At 41.8% G+C, this 24569-nt stretch overlaps 1 protein-coding gene across 7 annotated transcripts in view; it reads right to left on the bottom strand.

Moving 5' to 3' along the window:
- The window catches only part of DENND1B (DENN domain containing 1B), a 200956-nt gene that overhangs the window by 33602 nt on the left and 142785 nt on the right, over window positions 1-24569 (bottom strand). For all 7 annotated transcript variants that reach the window (XM_044302466.1, XM_044302464.1, XM_044302467.1 and 4 more), the window contains 2 exons: window positions 4660-4785; window positions 795-896 (listed from right to left, as the gene is read on the bottom strand). In XM_044302466.1, the coding sequence (XP_044158401.1) occupies window positions 795-896; window positions 4660-4785 (228 nt within the window). The remainder of the gene's footprint in view (window positions 1-794; window positions 897-4659; window positions 4786-24569) is intronic.

Below are 24569 nucleotides of genomic sequence, written 5' to 3'. Positions count from 1 at the left end.
TAACCGGTATCCTCGATCTCACTAGAACATGGCATTTAAAGGCTGTAATTAGAGATGAGTGAATTTCCGCTTATGAAATTTGTTCACGCTTCATTTGTTGGTAAAAGGTGAGTCTTCCCCTGCATAACGGAAACGGTATGGATCGGTTATGCAGCCCATAGACTTCTATTATGACGGAATGAATAACGCAATGCATCTAATGGCATTCTGTTATGCATTCCGTCATAGAATTGCGCTATGATCCGTGGTAACGGAATCTATAACGCAAATCACCTTTTACCAACAAAGTTTGAACAAATTTCAAAATATGAAATTCGCTCATCTCGCGCTGTAGTGTCTGCGATTGGCATTTATGCTGGTCATGGACGCTGGACATGGTCCTCTGCATAAACAAAAAAAATGCAGAGATCAATCGCACAGAGCACAAAATAATAATACTTTTCTGTTTCTGCTTTATGATCTCTCTTGCATCTCGGTTGACAGGATTATTTTAAATGGAACCTGTCCAGATAAACAGCGTCTGAGCTGTAGGCGGCATGTTATAGAGCAGGAGGAGCTGAGCTTTTCTCCTTTCGCAGCAAAAGATTCAATATAACTTGTATTTCATTCATTCAAATTCCTGCTCATTCTAAACTTTGGAATCAAGTAGGCGGTCCTATCAGTGATGGATATCAACTTGCTCAGCTGCTTCTGTTCTATAACATGCTGCCAGCAAATTGCACTGCATTTGCATTGCACAATAAAGACAACTGTGTGCAGCGAGTTTGATACAGGACTGATGACTAAATATCTACCTGCTTAAAGAGCTGCAGGTTAATGGCTTTCTCTAAAAACTGCTTCATGGTGCTGGAACGATGGGCTACAAAGCTCTCTTCCGAAAATGTGACTGGTTCTCCCTAAAGAAATCAGAGTACAAATCAGATAGAGGCAACATATGCACAAGTCCAGGTGTATGCACAGCCATAACACATGAAAATGAAAATACTGTCCAATATGTACCAGAATTAAGGGAAAAAAGTCCTTGATAATTGGTTGCAATCTTCCCTGTTAGAAATGTAAAGTACAATACAGGGAGATTTATCAAAACTGGTGTAAAGACTAGCTTTAGTTGTCCAAAGCACCCAATCAAATTGATTCTTTCTGATGCTCTGAAAAATGGTGGAATCTGAATAGCTATGAGCAACTAAAGCCAGTTTTTCCTTTACAACAGTTTTGATAAATCTCCTCCAATGCCTCTTTACGAGTATAGTAACAATGGTAGTAGAGACTTTCCCCAAACTCAGTAGTCAGCAATGTATTAGTGAACATAGCAGTCATCTGTCTTTCCTATTTATGCTAGTTGACAAAAAAATTAATAATAATAACACACTAAGGCTACTTTCACACTGGCGTTTTGGCTTTCCGTTTGTGAGATCCGTTCAGGGCTCTCACAAGCAGTCCAAAACCAGTCAGTTTTGCCCTCAATGCATTGTGAATGGATCTGCTCAGAATGCATCATTTTGGCTCAGTTCTGCTTCCATTCCGCTTTGGATGCAGACGCCAAAACGCTGCTTGCAGCGTTTTCGTGTCTGTCGGACGAAACTGAGCCAAACGGATCCATCCTGACATGCACTGTAAGTCAATGAGGACGGAACCGTTTTCACTGACACAATCTGGCACAATATAAAATGGATCCGTCCCCCATTGACTTTCAATGGTATTCAAGATGGATCCGTTTTGGCTATGTTAAAGATAATACAAACGGATCCTTTCTGACTGGATGCATGTGGTTGTATTATCTGAACAGATGCGTTTGTGTACTTAACAGAAGGAAATTTGGTGTCATGGTGCCCATTACGTGTCCTGCCATTGATAGCCAGCCACCATTATCTTCGTTTGCAGTTGTGTAACATAGTACATAACATAGTACATAAGGCCGAGAAAATACATTTGTCCATCCAGTTTGGCCTGTCATCCTACAAGTTGATCCAGAGGAAGGCAAAAAAAAAACTGTGAGGAAGAAGCCAATTTTCCCCACTTTAGGGGAATAAAAAATTCCTTCCCGACTCCAATCAGGCAATCAGAATAACTCCCTGGATCAACGACCCCTCTCTAGTAGCTATAGCCTGTAATATTATTACAGTCCAGAAATACATCCATGTGTCGGGAATGAGAAACCTGGACTGCTATGGACTGGAAACATATATAATCTTTGGCGAAGAATCCAGGTTCTGTCTATAATCTGACAGTGGTCAAGTTCAAATATGGGGGCATCACATATGACGGTCTGTTACTGCTAACCGTGAAATAAGGGACACTAACAGATATGTACAGATATGTGTAGGACATCCTGCGGCCACATGTGTTGCCTCTCATGGCAGGGCTTCCAAAAGGCATTTTCCAGCAGGTTGAACGCTCACCAACACACAAGGGTTTCCAACCCTTGTTGCAACACTTCTTAGCCAGCTTCTACAACCTACAAGTGTGCAGGATCTACAGACCCGGATGCAATATCTATTAACAATGTGGTGCAGGATACCATACAGAACTTATATACCTCAATGCCCAAACGTATCTTATCTTGTATCCAGGATAGAGGAGGTCCAACAGGGTCCTATAGCCTTTCAATTATGTTTCCTTTTCCCTAATAAATGTTTCCTTTTCTCTAATACTGTAATCACTTACATACACTCACCTAAAGAATTATTAGGAACACCATACTAATACGGTGTTGGACCCCCTTTTGCCTTCAGAACTGCCTTAATTCTACGTGGCATTGATTCAACAAGGTGCTGATAGCATTCTTTAGAAATGTTGGCCCATATTGATAGGATAGCATCTTGCAGTTGATGGCGATTTGAGGGATGCAAATCTAGGGCACGAAGCTCCCGTTCTACCACATCCCAAAGATGCTCTATTGGGTTGAGATCTGGTGACTGTGGGGGCCATTTTAGTACAGTGAACTCATTGTCATGTTCAAGAAACCATTTTTCCAGTCTTCAACAGTCCAATTTTGGTGAGCTTGTGCAAATTGTAGCCTCTTTTTCCTATTTGTAGTGGAGATGAGTGGTACCCGGTGGGGTCTTCTGCTGTTGTAGCCCATCCGCCTCAAGGTTGTGCGTGTTGTGGCTTCACAAATGCTTTGCTCCATACCTTGGTTGTAACGAGTGGTTATTTCCGTCAACGTTGCTCTTATATCAGCTTGAATCAGTCGGCCCATTCTCCTCTGACCTCTAGCATAAACAAGGCATTTTTGCCCACAGGACTGCCACATACTGGATGTTTTTTCCTTTTCAAACCATTCTTTGTAAACCCTAGAAATGGTTGTGCGATAAAATCCCAGTAACTGAGCAGATTGTGAAATACTCAGACCGGCCCGTCTGGCACCAACAACCATGCCACGCTCAAAATTGCTTAAATCACCATGCTTTCCCATTCTGACATTCAATTTGGAGTTCAGGAGATTGTCTTGACCAGGACCACAACCCTACGTGCATTGAAGCAACTGCCATGTGATTGGTTTACTAGATAATCGCATTAATGAGAAATATAACAGGTGTTCCTAATAATTCTTTAGGTGAGTGTATATCATCCTTACATTTACACATAGAAAGTTACATTTGATTCCAACAACTCCTTCTTAGTGCGTTATTTTTTGTCAATGAATGTACATTTAGGTTTGAAAAAGAAAATGCTGTCCTATCTGCAGGCAGCATGTCACAGAACAGGTGGAGCCGAGCAGATTCATTTGTAGTTTTGGTACAAAAGTTTCACTATAACATGTATTTTACTTAAAGTGTGGCATTTCAATTGAGTGTGTTTTTGCAATAGACTCTTTTTAGGGAAATATGCTCAGTTATATTAGGTTAAATTATGTAAAGTCTCTCCCTAGCAACCATTGGCGGTTGCCAAGCATAAACCATCTTCAGCGTTCTAATGAACTATACAGGAACATAGTACACTTAGTCTTGGTGCAGCTCTCCACTTACTCTCAGTACAGATCTTCAGTTATCTGAATAACTGTTCCTCTCCCTATCTTCCCAGGACTAACTAGAGACATGTTGGAGAGACAGTAGCAGGGTTCTGTGACACATAAGGGAGGTAGAACTGGGGAAAGTAAGCAGTTGCTAGGGCAGGGAGACCAGAGGCAGGCTGAGAAGCCTCTGCCTCATGGAATTATCCAGCGTCTTTAGCATTCAGTAGAATGCTATACATTTAGTCTACTTAGCAACACTAGTGTTGCTACAGGCACACGTTAGAGTTTTCTAATACATTTTATTAGAGCAATACATTATTTTTTATTATAAAGACAATTAGTCTCAGTCACACTTTAAATCTCTGCTCATAATGGGCTATGGAGTCCAGTGTAGGTCCTATTCAGTGATTGACAGCTGTCCCTGTATTAGTGTATACAAATAAATACCTATAAATCACTGATAAGACTACCTACTGGACTCCTAATCCTAAGAAGAGCAGATGTATAAACAAAAAAAAATACCGGCTATATCTATTCTTTTCCCACAAAACTATGTATCAGTCTGCTCTGTTCCTCTGGCTCTTTACCACGCTGCCTGAGATTGCTCGGCATTCTCAACACGACAAACTTTAAGCAAAATCGATAGTCCACACTGTAAATGATAAGATGTTGTAGCATGAAATGTAAACCGAGGGGCAGCTCACAGGTTTGTATCGGAGAGCATCCCTGTATGAACCGAACAGTGCAGCCTGTGCTCTGAGGAAAGTACGGGACACTCCATCTCCAGTAGATGTCGACTGCTTCTTCAGCCTGCTTTTCAGGGTTGATACCTGCAATAAAAAAGGGACAGATGCATTAGATTAAAGAACAGGAATAATACTGGAGCATGAATTACAATATAAATGACACATGATGACAATCAGATAATCTATCAGCAGAAAAAATATCAATTATAAAAAAACCTGGAAAGTAAATAGATGAACCTGAAATGCAGAGTGGAATAATCACAACAGACGATAGGAATGTGGCTTGAGAGACAAGAGAAAGAAATGAAATGTCAAGGATGGAAGAGGAGCCAAAATGAATTAGCACCTGTGAAATTGACCCGGTGAGGGGTGACAATATCCAGTGGTGTGGGTCTCATCCCCACTGACTCATCCCAAATCTCAGGGCCCTTTGCAAAAAATGTATATTACACCTGCTGAACTGTTAATGGAAATGAAGGTGGGGGCACCCCAATGTGAGAAAGTAATCTCTCTCACTTTCCTCTCCCTGGGTCTACCACATAAACATGTTTTATTATCTGTGCACCTATCACGAAACCTTAGCTTGGCGAAAACCTTGACCTCTCTCCACATCCTTCAGTCCAATGAATATAAACAGACCATGACCTCTGCCTCACTGCGTGGGAGATAACGCGTGTGTGCTATGTACTATATGCTTTCTGCTTTTGAATGGATCTACAAGGTGTAGGTAAACCTGAAGCAAACATGCCCTCTTCATTCACCTCTTCTTGTGTTGCAGGAACATTAGTGCAGGTTTAGCCTACGTCCACACAGACAGGAAATGCTGCAGATTTTCCGCCCGAAAATCTGCAGCATATTACAGTAGTAGCAAATCTCATGCACATGCCGTTGTAAAAATATCTTTGCGTAAATTAATATGCAGTGCAAGGTTTACATTTTTAGGATGCAGTGGCGCAGCGTTGGGGGCCGTTACCCCAGGCGCAAAATTGCAGGGGGCGCCAGTAAGGCCGCACTGCCAATTAGGCGAGGTGAGTCGATACTTTTTCCACCTGCACTGTGAATGTTTACATGGTGTGTTCAATAAAAAGATGGTAACATGTAATTCTTTGTGTGCTATTAGTTCAGACTGTGATTGTCTATTGTTGTGACTTAGATGATGATCAGATCACATTTTATGACCAATTTGTGCAGAAATCCATATCATTCCAAAGGGTTCACATACTTTTTCTTGCAACTGTAGTACAGTACAGGAGAGGAGCGCTGTGGGGGCACTTGTTATTGGCACATGATTGGGGGGCATCTATGGGGGCACTTCTTACTGGCACATGATTGGGGGCAATTATGGAGGGGCACTTTTTACTGGCACAAGATTGGGGGGGGGACTTTTTACTGGCACAAGATTGGGGGCACTTTTTACTGGCACAAGATTGGGGGGAATCTATGGAGGGGCACTTGTTACTGGCACATGCTTGGGGAGCATCTATGGGGAGCACTTTTTACTGGCACATTATTGGTGGGACTTTTTACTGGCACATGATTGGGAGGAATCTATGGGGGGCACTTGTTACTGGCACATTATTGGGGGGCATCTATGGGGCCCTTTATACTGGCACATTATTGGGTGGCACTGTGGGGGCATCTATAGGGGCACTTCTTACTGGCACATTATTGAGGGGCACTATGGAGGCATCTACTGAGACCACAAAGAAGGGGTATTTTATATGGGGGGCACTATGGGGCAAGGGGGGAGAGGAACACTATGGGGGCATCTACTGAGGCCACAAAGAAGGGGTATTTTATATGGGGGGCTCTGTATAGGGGCATTTTATACTGGGACACATTATGGTGGGTACTATGGGGTCATCTATGGGGGGCACTAAGAAGGGGTATTTTATACTTGCAAATTATGGGGGACACTGAGGGCATCTACTGGAGCACTATATATGGGGCATTCTATACTGGTACATTATAGAGGGCACTAGGCGGAAGAGGGAAGAGGAGCACTATGGGGGCATTTACTGGGGCAATATATCGGGGTATTCTATACTGGCACATTATTGGGCACTATGAGGACATTAGATCAACTTAGGGCATTAAAAGGAGGTATTTTTTGTACTGTCACATTATAAGGAGAATTATTACTACTAGGAGCATTATGGTGGGCTTTAATAGAACTGGGGGTCTATGAGGAACATGATTACTAATGTCGGCACTATGGGAGCATTATTACTTCTGGGGCACAGTGGGTACATGCTGGGGACACTATATGTGACTTTATTACTACTGCATACTCATATAGGGGTATCTTATAGAGGGGACTTGTTACTGCTGGGGGCATTATTATTGAGCACATATTAACAGGGTAGCTATTGGAGGTACTGTAGGGCGGTGTTCCTCAACTCCAGTCCCCAGGGCCCATCTACCGGTCATGATTTGAGAATATCACACAGAATTAATATCTGAGGTAAGTCCAGATGCATTGACACTAATTGTATCATCTGTAGGGATGAGTAAATTTCATATTTTGAAATTCGAGTTCAGGTTGTGGTTTTTACTGAATTGCGTTATGGATTCCGTTACCACAGACCATAACGCAATTCTATGACTGAATGCATAATGGAATGCCTTTAGAGGCATTCCGATATTCATACCGTTATAATAGAAGTCTATGGCCTGCATAACGGATCCATCCGGTTTACGTTATGCTGGAGTCCTCTCCTGCATAACAAACTGGACGGATCCGTTTTGCAGCTCATAGAATTCCATTATGATGGAATGAATAACGGAAAGCCTCTGAAGGCATTCCGTTATGCATTCAGTCATGGAATTGCATTATGGTCCGTGGTAACGGAATCCATAACGGAATTCAGATTATACCACAACCCAAACCTGAACTCTAATTTCAAAATATGAAATTCGCTCATCCCTAATCATCTGCTTAAGGCCTCATGCACACGGCCGTGTTCTGCGGCCGAGAGCGGACCGTGGAAACCCGGCCGGGATTCCTCCTGACAGCATGAGTATTACTGTACAGCAGCAGCTGCATGAAGCGCACGGCGTCATAGCATGCATGCTGTGTATACTGTATATTTCGTAGCAATGTATGTAATGTCCATCCAAATATCTTTTTCACGGTAGGATTGGGGGTGGGTGGATATAGAATTTGGCCCACACTGTAGCAGACCGACCCCAGACTTCAGGTCACACTGTGAGTGATCTGAATTTTGGGGGCTCACACCCATCTACTACATTTTCTGTACTCAGAGAGTTATCACTGTGTTATCTGTGGGGTTAGGTATGACTGCAGGTGACATCTACTACATTATCTGTAAAAAAAAAAAAAAAAAAAAAAAAAAGGGGTGTTGCCACATGTTGGTGGGGTGATTGAGCAATACTTGGCTTGCCCCGGGTGCTGGCAACCCACGCTACGCCACTGTCACTGTTGCCACATGTCAATTCTTAGTGTGTTTTTTTTTTTTAGGGTAGTTTTCACCCTTCGCAATACATAGGGTAAAATACAAGGCAAATTTAAGAGAAAAATCAGAAAACGTAAACTTTAGTTCAGAGGTAACATCCTTGCTGTACTTCTAATCAGATTCAAAATATGGAGAGGATATAGATACGTAAGGACATACTCACATCGAAAGAAAATAAACAAATCCTCATTCACATTGGTGATGAGTTGGTGCTACTACTAAGCATAATACAAAAAACCCATGTTTGGATCAGCATTGCTTCGTCATTTCCAAGCTAAGCACACAACATTATAAAAACATACAGCAGCTTTATTCAGAAAGGAGTTAATACGGTCTCGACAAACTGTACAAGTGTGAGAAGGCCTCCCTTAACGATCATAATGCAAGAGTCAAATTAATTAGTGTGTAATCCTCGTAGGCTGCTAACAAGGGCAGAGAGAAGCTTTCTAGAGAATTTTTTTTAGAAAAGGACATCGCTGTGGGTGATGAGGACACCGACACGGGTGACATTCTGCATTCAGTCCTCTCAGATGAGCACATCAAAGGAGAGATGATGCCCCACTGGGTGCAATTATCATATAGCTTGAAAGGGGATGTTTCGGTTATGCAGAATATACTGAGCTAATAATATATGAATTATGCCATCACCTTGTTTATAAAGATTCAACATTATGTGGATAGCTAGAATGAACACAATACACGTGCGGTAACTACATACACTACAGATACAAACGTGCTGAAATGAGCAGCTAGGAACTGGCTCTGTGGTTTTTATCTTTCTTGCCCGCAGTTCAGGGATTCAAGCGCTCACACCTACATTGCTGAAGACAAGGCTCCTGGTGAAACCGACTGTCCAGACTCAGCTGTTGTAAAACATCTACGAATGCAGAACTGTCAAGAAACATATACTTGTATAATGGGGCATGACTTCATGAAATGGACTAGTGAGTGACAGCTCGGTTTCTCTACAGATCCAGTAGCACCAACCACTGGTACAAATGTCTGATGTACAGCTGACCACACATGATTGTCAGAATGCCAAGACGGACATATTCATGCTTTAGTCGTTTAAACCCTTGCAGTCATTAAATACTAATACTTTCAAACAAAGAAAAAAAATAATAAGTTAAACTAAAAAGTTATGTGATGAAAAGGAGGACTGAATTGTGACATTTCCACATTTAGATTGTGCACAGTTTTTCTTTTAAATGTATTTTATTTGCTTTTCAGCAATAAGCTGCATGCTATGGAGGAAGACACAAGGGTTCATCAAGAAACTCCCTCCGGGCTACTATAGCATATGGTGTACAGCAAGACCTGTAGTTTATAGAGCAAGTACCGTATTTTTCGCCCCATAAGACGTCCCTGCGTCTTATGGGGTGAATACTAATGAACTGCTTCCATTATGAAAGAGCTTCATTAGTACCGGAGGAACTGGAAGCGTTGAAGGCTCTGTACTCACCGCTTTCTGGTCCTCGGCTCAGCTATCGGCTGTGCAGGGCTGCGCACAGTGTGAGGGCGCTCTGTGACCTCACAGTGTGCGCCGCGATACACAACCGACAGCAGGATGAACAGGATCGCGATGGTGAGGAGCGGTGGCATCCAGGAGCAGGAGAGGTAAGTGAGTTTTTTTTTTTATTTGCGCTGTGGGCTGATGGCTGACATATAAGGCTGTTGGATGAATATATGGGGGCTGATGGCTGACATGGGGGCTGATGGCTGACATAGGAGCTGATGGCTGAATATATGGGGGGTGATAGATGGCCGACATATGGGGGCTGATAGATGGCCGACATATGGGGGCTGATAGATGGCCGACATATGGGGGCTGATAGATGGCCGACATATGGGGGCTGATAGATGGCCGACATATGGGGGCTGATAGGAGGCTGACATATGGGGGCTGATAGATGGCTGAAGGTGGGGGGGGGGGGGTTGATCTGAGGCATTGGGGCGCTGATCTGAGATCTGATTGACATTGGGGGTCTGATTGGGACTGTAAGCTGCGGTGTAATGGAAAATATTTTTTTCTTATTGTTCTCCTTTAAAACCTAGGTGCGTCTTATGGGCCAGTGCATCTTATAGGGCGAAAAATACAGTATGTGATGCGTAGTATACAAAATAATTCACAGTAGGATGCGTATCTGTAGCTGCCAGTAGGAAGATCAATGGGTGGAGAAGGTATGAGTGACAACAACTGGCTCCTCAATGCCAGGCCCTTTTCCACTGTCTGGGGAGTCTCTGATGATGCTGGGGTTTCTGTACTTTTTGATAGAGTTTCTCCTTCAGGATGTTTGTGTCTCCCAAAAAGGAGTGGTGGAATTTGGCAATGAACAATGTCAGGCAAAAGCTGCAATCATTCAGTTATGCACTCCATTTTGAGGAACACAGAGCATGTTAGCGCCAACAATTTGTGTACTTAAAGAGTAACTAAACTGTTATAACAAATTTTAATATGCCGTCTCTAATGCTCCAATAAAACTTTTTCTAATATACTTTATTTATTTAGTTTTTTTTTATTATACTTTTACCTCCCTAAAGTGCACCATTCACTGTGCGCTTAAAACTCAGTTCTCCGTAAACCGCTGATAGCTCAGCGGTGTATGGAGTAAGGGCTGTGAAGGTTATAAATGGGGCCGCAGCAGCGCTGTGAGTAAAGGCAAGAGCGCATATTGCTGGTCCTGCCCATGCTCCCTGGAGGATTACTGACTACTGTCATAGCACACGGGTACCCTGTACCCATGTACTATGCCAGGATTAACTGAGCGGAGCGGGATCCTGCTTCTGTCTGCTCCGCTAAGCTAAGAGAACTGCATGTCAGCTCTTAGCTTAGCGGAGCAGGCAAAAGCAGAAGCCCGCTCCGCTCAGCTAATCCTTGCATAGTACATGGGTACAGAGTACTCATGTGCTATGCCAAAAATTTGTAATCCTTCAAGGCGTACGGGCAGGAGCAGCAATATCCGCTCCTGCTTGTACTCACAGCGCTACTGCTGCCCCATTTATAAACTTCACAGTCCGTACTCCTTACACTGCTGGTCAGTCAGCGGTGTACAGAGAAGCGAGTTTCAAGCTCACAGTGAAAGGTACGCTTTAGGGAGGTAGTATAATTAAAATGCTAAATTTATTAATAAAGTACAGTACAGACCAAAAGTTTAGACACACCTTCTCATTCAAAGAGTTTTCATTATTTTCATGACTATGAAAATTGTAGATTCACACTGCAGGCATCAAAACTATGAATTAACACATGTGGAATTATGTACATAACAAAAAAGTGTGAAACAACTGAAAATATCGTCATATTGTAGGTTCTTCAAAGTAGCCACCTTTTGCTTTGATTACTGCTTTGCACACTCTTGGCATTCTCTTGATGAGCTTCAAGAGGTAGTCACCTGAAATGGTTTTCACTTCACAGGCGTGCCCTGTCAGGTTTAATAAGTGGGACTTATTGCCTTATAAATGGGGTTGGGACCATCAGTTGCATTGTGGAGAAGTCAGGTGGATACACAGCTGATAGTCCTACTGAATAGACTGTTAGAATTTGTATTATGGCAAGAAAAAAGCAGCTAAGTAAAGAAAAACGAGTGGCCATCATTACTTTAAGAAATGAAGGTCAGTCAGTCTGAAAAATTGGGAAAACTTTGAAAGTGTCCCCAAGTGCAGTCACAAAAAACATCAAGCGCTACAAAGAAACTGGCTCACATGCGGACCGCCCCAGGAAAGAAAGACCAAGAGTTACCTTTGCTGCGGAGGATAAGTTCATCCGAGTCACCAGCCTCAGAAATCGCAGGTTAACAGCAGCTCAGATTAGAGACCAGGTCAATGCCACACAGAGTTCTAGCAGCAGACACATCTCTAGAACAACTGTTAAGAGGAGACTGTGTGAATCAGGCCTTCATGGTAGAATATCTGCTAGGAAACCACTGCTAAGGACAGGCAACAAGCAGAAGAGACTTGTTTGGGCTAAAGAACACAAGGAATGGACATTAGACCAGTGGAAATCTGTGCTTTGGTCTGATGAGTCCAAATATGAGATCTTTGGTTCCAACCACTGTGTCTTTGTGAGACGCAGAAAAGGTGAACGGATGGACTCTACATGCCTGGTTTCCACCGTGAAGCATGGAGGAGGAGGTGTGATGGTGTGGGGGTGCTTTGCTGGTGACACTGTTGGGGATTTATTCAAAATTGAAGGCATATTGAACCAGCATTGCTACCACAGCATCTTACAGCGGCATGCTATTCCATACGGTTTGCGTTTAGTTGGACCATCATTTATTTTTCAACAGGACAATGACCCCAAACACCCCTCCAGGCTGTGTAAGGGCTATTTGACCATGAAGGAGAGTGATGGGGTGCTGCGCCAGATGACCTGGCCTCCACAGTCACCGGACCTGAACCCAATCGAGATGGTTTGGGGTGAGCTGAACCGCAGAGTGAAGGCAAAAGGGCCAACAAATGCTAAGCATCTCTGGGAACTCCTTCAAGACTGTTGGAAGACCATTTCAGGTGACTACCTCTTGAAGCTCATCAAGAGAATGCCAAGAGTGTGCAAAGCAGTAATCAAAGCAAAAGGTGGCTACTTTGAAGAACCTAGAATATGACATATTTTCAGTTGCTTCACACTTTTTTGTTATGTACATAATTCCAAATGTGTTAATTCATAGTTTTGATGCCTTCAGTGTGAATCTACAATTTTCATAGTCATGAAAATAAAGAAAACTCTTTGAATAAGGTGTGTCCAAACTTTTGGTCTGTACTGTATATTAGAAAAAGTTTATTGGGGCATAAGGAACATCATATTAATATTTGTTATAAAGGTTTAGTTACTCTTTAACAGGCTGGTCCATTATGTCTTAAACTGTTGAATAACGCAGGCAGCGGGGAAATGTGGGTGGGCAATATGTAAAACTGTATATATGCTGTTTTATAATGTAACACAATTAAAGAGATTGTTGAAGCTTGTATGAATTTATTTTTAAATAATAAAGATTAATAAAAAAAAAAAAACACAAAAAACTGTTGAATAACGCAACATAAAAAAGATTTTTTTGGGGGGAAGTGAAGTCCTCCACCAATATGTTATGATGTAGTACTAACACATATCATAACTTACTGACAGGTGGGGATCCAAACATGGAGATCTATTTTTTTGACCCAATTTTAGATTTGCTTTCATACATGGCCTCAACGACAGCTGGGTGAACTTACTTTTTATTTGGAGGATTGAAAGAGTACTCTACTGAGCAAGAACTTGTGATTTTCTAGAATTTTATTTAAGAAAAGGCCCCATGCACAAGACTGTATGTGATTTGCGGCCTGCAAACTGCAGATCCGCAAAACAAGATACCGTCCTCGTAAATGTAACCTTTTTTCCCTTCTATAGAAATGTCCTAGCCTTATCTGCAAAACGGACAAGTATAGGGCATGTTCTATTTATTTTTTTCATGACTGAGGCACAAACACAAACATTTTTAAAAAAAATACCTAAATGGACACCTGTCAGAAAGATGTATTTTTATACACTCGATATTCATAGAAAACACATTTTGTAATAATTTTTGGCTAATTTTTCTTTTGCATTTTGGCAGTGCTATACAATTAAAAATTAAATACAAAATATTGTCCTTCTGTAGCAGTCAGCACAAAGAGATGAAATTCCTATATAGAGAGGGATCCCTTAGTTTTTTTTTTTATTGCTGCCACAATGGAAGATGTTATCAGATAGTGTAATAGCAGATTAGTAGAATTAGGATAACAGTATGAGAGCTCTATTACTCTCTTGATAGGCCTACATAAAGATGCCCACAGAAGAACATTGCACTTGTTAGTGAAATGTGTGATGCTCTTATTGAGTAAACCATATGGTCTGAGAAGGTCAAGTGAGGCCGTGTGCAGTGCTAAAAGTCAAAACAAAAGAGGAAGTTAAAGAGCCAGAACAGGAAGTAGAATACACAAGTGACTTAAAGGGCTTCTGTCACCCCCCAAAACTAATTTTTTATTTTTGGGCATATTAAAATCCTTATTGGACAACTATTCCCTATATAGGGCTCTTACCTTGTTCTGTGGCTTGGTTTCACAAAAAAATTCTGCTTTTAAAATATGCAAATGACTTCACTACCAGCAAGTAGGGCGTCTACTTGCTGGTAGCCGCCGCATCCTCCTTTTAAAAAAACGCCCCGTCCTCCTGTTGATTGACAGGGCCAGGGAGGGCCAGCCGGAGGAGAGCGCTGTCTGCAATTCAAATCCCGCACCTACACCTTACGTGTCTTCATTCGGCGCAGGCGCTCTGAGAGAAGGACGCTCGCTTCCTCAGCACTCCCTCAGTGCGCCTGCGCCGATGACGTCACCTCTAAACCTGAAAGAGAAGACGTCATCGGCGCACTGAGGGAGTGCTGAGGAAGGGAGCGTCCTTCTCTCAGAGCGCCTGCACCGAATGAAGACATGTAAGGTGCAGGCGCGGGATTTGAAATGCTGACAGGGCGAGCCAGAGGAGGAGAGCGCTCCCTGGCCCTGTCAATCAACTGGAGGAGGGGCGTTTTTTTAAAAGGAGGATGCGGTGGCTACCAGCAAGTAGACGCCCTACTTGCTAGTAGTGAAGTCATTTGCATATTTTAAAAACACGATTTTTTGTGAAACCAAGCCACAGAACAAGGTAAGAGCCCTATATAGGGAATAGTCGTCCAATAAGGATTTTAATATGCCCAAAAATGAGTTTTGGGGGGTGACAGAAGCCCTTTAAGAAAATTATATCCAGAAAAACATCCACCCATTATTTGTAGGTGGATTATATTGAATATTAACATATAGGCTGTTCATGTGTGATAAATAAATGATGGTAGTGTCCCCTTTAAGTGAATTTCCACCTTTTATCATTAAGTAATTTTTAGGTCTAAAATTGTAAGCTGATTATTTCCTTAACATACCTCTTTAGTAATTAGAATTCATTTTATCTGTTGTGTAGCTCTAAATCTCCTGCATAGACGTATAGTTAAAAGATAACATGCTGGCTGCCTGCAGCTGCCCATAGTGGGAGTCCAGGGGCACACTACATATTCAGTGCAATACATAAACAATATGAAGATCTACTTTGGACTCCAGCAATAAAGAATTTGACTTTTTAATATCTGTGTCTATGCAGGGAGGATTTGGATCTCTGTATCAGAAAACAGAATCCACCCATTATCAAGTCAGAAGATGCAGACAGATATTGGTCCTGATGTATTTGTAAAATAGTATAAAGATGGCAGAAACCAAAAAAACTAAAAAATATAGTGGCAATTCTGGAGGAGCTGCTCAGCCCCTGACACAGTGGCGTGTCTTTAATTAGGGGGAGCAGCCCGACCGCATGTGGACCGCAGTAATCGACTGACCCCAGCAAAATATGCATACAATGGAGGATGTCGGCGCGGTCCACATGCACCACAAGAGCAAACTACACGGAATGTAGCAATCATATGAAACACAGAGAAAGAATGCACCAAACAGATGTAACACTGACTATGCTGGCAAGACACAAATGAAGGTATTAAAAGCTGAGACTTTTGCCAATATGTTCCAGTAATGGAGATATCGGAGCCCATCATGCACCACGTCACGGTTCTCAGCATGGCAAGGGGTCCTAACCGCTGCTCTAACTATGGTGTGAACACGGTCTGGGGGTGATATAATTCAGCTCACAGCAAAGCTTCCCACAAACGCCTAGCATGAATGCTGCGGTTGTGCAATGTGAATGAAGCCAGGCTGCAAGCCACACCCACACCAGACCATGTGATGGAGGTTACCAGGTGCAAAGGAGTGTTTGAATGCCAGGTAAAGGCAAACGCACTCAAATCTAACAAGGTTGCTCCCCCTAATTAAAGACACGCCACTGTGTCAGGGGCTGAGCAGCTCCTCCAGAATTGCCACTATATTTTTTTGGTTTCTGCCTTGTTAGATTTGAGTGTGTTTGCCTTTACCTGGCATTCAAACACTCCTTTGCACCTGGTAACCTCCATCACATGGTCTGGTGTGGGTGTGGCTTGCAGCCTGGCTTCATTCACATTGCACAACCGCAGCATTCATGCTGGGCAATTGTGGGAAGCTTTGCTGTGAGCTGAATTATAATCACCCTCAGACCGTGTTCACACCATAGTTAGAGCAGCGGTTAGGACCCCTTGCCATGCTGAGAACCGTGACGTGGTGCATGATGGGCTCCGATATCTCCATTACTGGAATATATTGGCAAAAGTCTCAGCTTTTAATACCTTCATTTGTGTCTTGCCAGCATAGTCAGTGTTACATCTGTTTGGTGCATTCTTTCTCTGTGTTAGTATAAAGATGGGGTACTCAACTGTTAAATTCCCCGTCATTAGAGTGCCAGCTTGGTGTTCCCCTTCAGTCTCTGTTTACTAAGAAGCAGCAACGACTTCACTTTGACAACATGTGACGACTACAGTCATTCACCACTGAGGCCAGTGACTGGCTGCAGAGGTCACGTGTTTTTGATATCATGTCACTGCAGCAGCCTAGTAAAAACTAGCGATTTAACAGGTAATTACAACATATTTTTATTATTTCATGCAATTCCCCTTCTTAGCTGGTTTTAAAACAAAACAAATCTCTTTAAAAGGGTATTCCCATCTTAGACCCTTATAGTATACCCACTGGATCTGCACCAATCTCCAGAACATGGGCCTTGTGACAATATGGCTGCGTGTAGAGAGTTGACCACGAATGGACAGCTATGTCCAGCAAAAAAATAAAAAAACAAAGTGGGTCTGGATCTATCACACATTTATAGCATATCCTGTTGATATGCCATACATTTCGAAGATGGAAATACCCCTTTAAGCTGGGCTACAAGAAATATTGAAAAGAAAACAGAACGTTGCAGTAATAATCCGGATTGTGATAGGAGTTAAATTATTTCCTATGCACAAGTCTGAAATGTCCAATAGCTGTATGGCCACGTGACTTTTTTCACTCATAAGGAATAAGTGAAGTTTCTGTGATTTTACCAATATTCACATGCAACTTTTAGCAGCTGTGCAGTCCCAGCCTTATTTCAGCATTATTTAGCTATACAAGATTGACTTAGAGGAGGCAAAAAAGCAAAAGATATTAACGCCAAAGGTTTCTAAATAAATGAAAAAGCTAAGGGATACAGGAAGAAAGGAAGCCAAACTGAGTCAATGGTGAAAGCAAAACCTTCAACTCCGCCAACTGTGTAAAATTATGGAAAGAAAAATACAGGAACATCTTGAGAGCAGCAGCATAGTGGTCAACAAAATACCATGATGGCAGAAAACGGAACAAAAAAAATAAAATAGACTGCTTCAATTTTTTATACTGACCAAAACAATTGAATTTTTTATCTATCTTAAAAAGAGTCAAGATCATACAGCTAACATTTCAGTATGTACTGACTTTGTTCTACATTTTATATAATATTTTTTATTTGCTATTTAGATTATTTTTGGCATGTTTATTATTATTTTTCCTTTATGTTTTTTCCGCTTGTATATTTTCTTTGTATTAACAAATGTTTTTTAAACCTACTCCTAAAATCAGTTATTAAGCATTTATTTCATTACATAAGGGTTTCTCCACAAGTAGTACAGTAGTTTCTACAACATGTAGATATGTGGCAGATTTTGCCACAATTTATCAGAAAATTGTGAGAAAACTGCTGCATTTTACAAGAGACGACATGTGAACAAAACGCTAACATATGTAGGGCAGTGCTATAGAAATAGAAAGGATTAGTTGAGAGTCTACTTAAATAAAATTGAAAAAGTTCATTCCAGTTTTTTCACTTAAAGTATAAAATTGCCCCGTAGTATGATATCTTGAGACCCACAAACAATGCTCTTATTCTAGAATCCTGGTGATCACATGGTCACATATATCTCTGGAATACAGACTATAGGGATACATTGAAAAGAAAAAAATGTACTATCTTCCTCCTCTACTCTGTGTAAAGCTCAGTAGATGAAACGCTGATGAAAACAGACTAAGATATAAAAATATATCACACTACAGCTTTTACTTGTAACAAACTGTGCAAATGAGTAATCATTACAGCCTATGGACTAACAATGAAGGTTCCCATCTAATGACTACAAACAGGATTTTTGAAATTATGAATGCAAAATTAGAAAATTGCAGACATTAAGTAAATAAGCTTATTTTTCTAAAACTATAATTGCCCTTTAAAGAGGACCTGTCGCCACTCCTGACACGCCTGTTTTAATAGCTGCATGCATTCCCCATGTAATAACACTTTTGGAACATCTATTCTTATGACTATGTTGTGCCATTCCTTTATTATTTCTACTAGAAGTTATGAATGAATTGCTAGCAGTCTGCAGTAAGGGTACAGAGGGGCGGTGACCAGTTGGGGGTGTGTCCCTGCACAGACGCACTGTATCCAATGAGTGCTGCTATATTCAGACCGTGCAGGTACACACATGTGACTGGTTACCACACCTCTGTACCCTTACTGCAGACATTCATATTCATTCATAACTTCTAGTAGAAATAATAAAGGAATGGCACAACATAGAGCCATAAGAATAGATGTTCCAGAATTGGTATTACACAAGGAATTCAGGGAGCTATCAAAACAGGCATGTCTGGAGCGGTGAAAGGTCCACTTTAAGTATGCAATATATCATGGATGCACAACCTTTTCTGGTTCAAGGGCCACAGATTGAACCAATCCCCCCAAAAAATCTACAATCTAAGACATTTTAGGCATACTGATACTGAATGCACAATATATGGCATACATGCCTGATAGGTGCTGGTTCCATTTCCAGGACTCTCAACTATTGGAAGAATATGGGACCTCTTCTTCCCCATTTGGCATAAGTATCTGATAGGTACTGGCTCCACTTCTAGGGCTCAGCCTCTAACCAATTGGGAGAATATGTGTCCCCTTCTTCCCCATTTGGCATAAATATCTGATAGGTGCTGGTTTCACTTCTAGGGCTCTCACCGATTGGGAGAATATGTGTCCCCTTCTTCCCCATTTGAATTCCAGCATGAAGGAGCCCATTTTATTTCATGTGAGCCGCTGAAACAGCTGAGTGTTTCACTACTCCCATAAGCTACAATGAAGATAGCCTCACACATGCATGGTCGCCTCACTACCACCTGTACTCCTTTCTGAGGGGCCAGAAGGCACCCAGTCTGTCAAAATATGGCAGCTCCAGAGACGGTCACACTGTGCACATTTAGTACCGTCCCTGCTACCACAATACATGTCACTATTGTTTCTCTGAAATGAAAAATACATGTGACCAGATGGTCACTATGAGGGTCACTTACTATCCAGAAATACGCCTACATAGGGTGTATTTCTGGCACATATCTGCGATTTCTCCCGACTCACGCCAGGGCAAAAAGTGGGCGTGACGTGGGCGGTGAAGGGGACAGGCCAGCAGGCCGTCTCATTCATCATTTTCTACGCCTGTTCTAGACGTAGAAAATGGTCTAAATGTAATACAGCAAGGAAGCTGTCTTACATTTAGACTGGCGCTGGATATGTCAAAGTTATGTAGAAGCCGATGCCTGTTCATAACTTTGGAGGATCCACCGCCAGCTATAGGGGTTATTAAGAATGGTGTCTTAATAATGCTGGTCTTAATAAATTACCCTCTATAGGCTTACAGTCAATCAGGTACCCTAATGACTTAAAAATAAATAAAATCAGTAGCTTAAATTTGGATGAATGGTTCTAGCTGGATGTTTACATTCAGATTATCTACCCCTTCCAAATCAGACAGACTGCCATTTAATTATTGGGATGTTGGCCTGAGATGTACATGCAAAGATATTTTGCTAGGATGGAAAGAAGAAAACGTACACACCTAGAAATGAGCAAATTGATGTATTCAATGTCTTTTAAACACCAGCCCACAGAATACAGTTCACAAGAAGATTAGGTGATTTGTGCTCTGATTTGCCATAATCAAATCAAACACTGACCAGCTATATATCATCAGCATATCAGAGGGATATGTATAAAACACTCAGATATAGGAGATTTACTAGACAACTGAACCGACCACTGAAGTCAACATTGAGGGCACATTAAGTCCTGCACATAATAAATATATTTGGAAGTCCGGTCCTTGCATGAAAAAGATTTTTTTTTGTTATTGTTGTTTAGTGTTTTTTATTTCTGAACAGTCTTTAGTTGATTTATATTTGCAATCTGAAATACTTTAGCGGGAGCGGAAATGCTACTGGCTGACAGCGTCTGTAACAGCCCGTAAATCTGAAATATTACGTGCGAATTCTGGAAGGCAGCCATTAGGAAGATTGTAGTATGGGACGCAGCAGGGGCATCCCCATGGAGAAAGGACGTCTAATGGGGGACAAGTGTGACCTCTAACCTCCGCTGGGATCAGCACTATCTAGACTAGTAATCAGTATCACATGCTTCCAATATCTAAGACCCTGAAGCCTTTCCTAGGACTGCAGACAGGTAATGGCAGTGATATGTTTAATGGGTTCAGCGGAGCAGACTGACACCTCTCCTACAATTAAACTCAGACAAGCCGTTTGGAAATAAATTTTCCATGTTTGATGTTATGGTAATAACATGGCTTGTGTGCAGAGTTTCACTTTGTGGAACTGATGAATTCACAGAAAGAAACAACTGAAAATATGTCCTGCAGTGTTCAAACATCAAATGAAATTAAGATTTTGAACGGGAATTCGGCAGTCTGCTCTAATGTGGCTCGTGTGAATGAAATATAGTGACAGCCAAGTCACAAATTTGACTAAATTATTTGATGTAAAACACAACTAACAATTGCAATAAAATATATCCACTTCTGAAAATGATACATCCAATAGTCTTAAAAGGAACCTGTCAGGATCCCGGCAGGCTCCCTGGCCACAAACAGTTATGTTTTACACTGAAAAGCTGCGTCCTTCCAGAGAATGGAGAAAGAGTATTCGGGGCGGCTCAGTAAGATTGACAGGTCTCTCTCTCTATCTATACACTGGGCCAGGTGGGGAGAAACCAGCAGCCAGCCATTGCTTTGAACCTTTCCTCCTACCTTCATGCAAGAATAACAGAGCTGGCTGCATTTTCTTGCCATCAGAAACACCAGAACCAAATACAAATTTGACGGACCCCACAATAAATCAATGGGATCTGTCAGGATTCATCAATATCCATTAAAACAGACTGGTTTCTTTACCGACAAATTTGGCATAGCGGTCATGGCTCAGTTATGAATTTATCAAACATGGCTAAATCCACACCCATTAGAGATAATTTGACATCAATATCTCAACTTATTACAGTAGGTCCTTTCATGTTTATCCCTTCAAAATACAAGTCAGAACAAAATATTTTAAAAATAAATAGATGAAATAGATATAATAGTGCAGTAAATACAATGTGTAGGCAGGTTCTCTACCAATCAAGATGGTGGTAGACTTCAGCGGCAGAAATGATAACTGTTGTTCTCAGCAGAAGCATGTTGAATGATTTAGGACCGGAAAGATGCTGAAATACTTTGGGACACGTCTACCTCTGACCGCCTCTAGTATCTAATTAAAATGTCCACAGCTGAGTACTTGTAATTGAACATGATGAGCTTGCAGGTGGGGAGGATAGCGGGCAAATAATTAGCATGGTACCTGAAGGGAGGTAGATATTACTAATTATGAGCAGAGAAATAACCTAGCTGGAGCAGAACTTATTAGGATGAACTGCAGACGCAGAGATAATGACTAATGAAGCCTTCTCTCATAAGATCCTGTGTGACAAATTAGCCAGAATTGTGGACTAAGGTAGGAACGACAGGGCAGTACCAGAAATGATGTGGCTAAAAAGTTCTACATGATATCGTTGTACCTGTAGTCCAGACTTTATAAGACAACGCGGATCAGGCTCTAGCTGGGAGTCTGTTGAATCTTGGATAAGATTTCAAGCTTCATGCTACACATGGAAGTAGGTCCTATTTGTCTCCTACCAAACATAAAGCCCAAAAGTTGGGCATGTTGAACTCCACTTCCATGACCACTCCAATCTTCACTCATCCATCTAAATCTGTGGAGGTGTTCCAGTGATTCGCTTATTGCCACTTGCATTGCCATCCGTATATTCAAGCCCTTAAAGGGGGCTTCCGGATTGCATTAGCATCCTTTAAAATGATTTATGAAGGTGGCTGTAATTTTGTAATGTATTTGTTTTACATTTATTGCACCTGTCTCCTGTTCTGAGCTGTAGTCACATGACCACGTCCATGCAGCTCTTATTTCCTGTAATGTTATGTCCATGGGCGCGTCAATGCTGCAGCATAGGTAGTGATAGGGGAGTGCCTATGTAACTAGCTGGGTGGAGGAGCTATTAACAAGATCGGCATTTTTAGGGACGGTGCTGGAGCTGTGACAGAGAGAGGAAAAATCCATCATGGGTTTACTTGGATACAGCATCAGGAAAGTGCTACATACAGAATGGAAACTAGAGTGATTTATTTATATGATGAAAATGGGTAAGAAGAGTCCACACTAAAAAAATACTCGGGGAAGATGTATCCAAGCATATTGGTTTAAAACCATAGTAAGCCTGGAACGCCCTTTAAAGAGCACCTGTCAGCATGATCCACCTTACTAAAGCAGGCATGCCTGGTAGGGTAAAATGACATCTCTTTTTTGTTTTTAATTGGTACCACTGTGGAAATACCATTACTTTTATGTTTATGTAAATTAGTTAGTTGGAGCACCAAGGGGCTGGCTGTTACCATAGGAGCACCGCTACAACCATGCCTTGGTGCTCAGTACACTACCGCCTCCCATTTACTTGTCAGGGCATGATGCCTGCGCTGCGGTTCACAAAGTTGGCGCCTTTCCAAGCAGCTCAGGTTCACAGTGCACAGGCACCGACAAGCACACTGCCACTACATTCAGGGGAGGACTCGTGGACCCGTCATTCTCGGATCACAGCAGGACACAGCAGTCGGACCCTTTACTGCGACATCCAGGTTCTGTGACATAACTTTAAGACTCATTCCTGTGACATCACTGTGAGCGGTTTCAGGGTCTTAAAAGGGGAATTCCCAACCACTTACGTACAGTCTATTATGGGGAGCAGAGTTTGAGGTCACACTTGAGAACGGGTGCCTATAGTGGCTCAAAAGTTCCTTTGAAACATCAGACGATACCAGTTTTATAATCTGCAGAAAGGTCTTGTTACTTAGATTGCAATGGGGCCTAGAAACTATAAGTTAAAGGTTAAAATACCAGTTTACTGAAACTGCCGTCACATGATATAAACCAAGCGAAATAATATATGTACAATTGCTCATGAATGGTGAAAAAGAAACAAGTCAATATCATTATGAGAATTGTTTCCCTCATTAAAAAGCTGATAGGCCACCAAATCCTTATGAAAGAAAGCGGACAGGTGGATGCGGCGGATGCAGTCAAACCGAACCAGTTTGCAGCCAATTAGCCCTTAAGAGCAAAACCTCTCTCAAACTTTACATTCACTGCAGGAGAATCTTTAGGCCCCTTTCACATGAACGATATGGATCTGTTCAGGAAAAAAGCGGATGGTTTTGCATGCAAGCGCAGTCCGTTTTGTCTGCGATTGCGTTCAGTGGTTCCAATTTTTTTTCACGTGGATGCTATCAGTTTTGATATGTTTTTCACGCATATAAAAAAAAAACTAAAAAAACATAGCAATCTACATCTCCAAGCAACCATCAGTGAAAAACGCTTTTCATCCGGTTGAAATGCGTTTTTCACGGAAGCCCCATTCACTTCTATGGGACCAGAGCTGCGTGACAAACGCTGAATATAGAACATGCTGCGATTTTCATGTAATTGAACGCGTGAAAAACAATGCTCATGTACAGAGACCAATAGAAATGAATGGGCCGGGATTCAGTGCGGGTGCAATGCATTCAACTTACGCATTGCAACCGTACAGAAAACTCGCTTGTGTGAAAGGGGCCTTAATGGAATGTAGTCATGAATGCAGCCCGCGGACCATTTTAATATCTAAGTATGTGACTGTTTCAACCCTACAGAATGATGTATTACTTGCAGTCATTGGTGTCTGTACACTAGATTACAATCTTAAAATGTAGCATCCATGCAGTTTGGTAGGTGTGCAAAAAAATTAAAGGGAACCTGTCACCGGGATTTTGTGTATAGAGCCGAGGACATGGGTTGCTAGATGGTCGCTAGCACATCCGCAATAGCCAGTCCCCATAGCTCTGTGTGCTTTTATTGTGTAAAAAAACCGATTTGATACATATGCAAATTAACTTGAGATGAGTCCTGTCCCTGACTCATCTCAGGGACAGGACTCATCTCAGGTTAATTTGCATATGTATCAAATCGTTTTTTTTTACACAATAAAAGCACACAGAGCTATGGGGA

The sequence above is a fragment of the Bufo gargarizans genome, chromosome 7 (assembly GCF_014858855.1).
Source record: "Bufo gargarizans isolate SCDJY-AF-19 chromosome 7, ASM1485885v1, whole genome shotgun sequence".
In the NCBI taxonomy this organism is placed as follows: Eukaryota; Metazoa; Chordata; class Amphibia; order Anura; family Bufonidae; genus Bufo; species Bufo gargarizans.
Note: the sequence above shows the minus strand (reverse complement) of the source record. Positions and strands in the feature narration are given on the sequence as shown.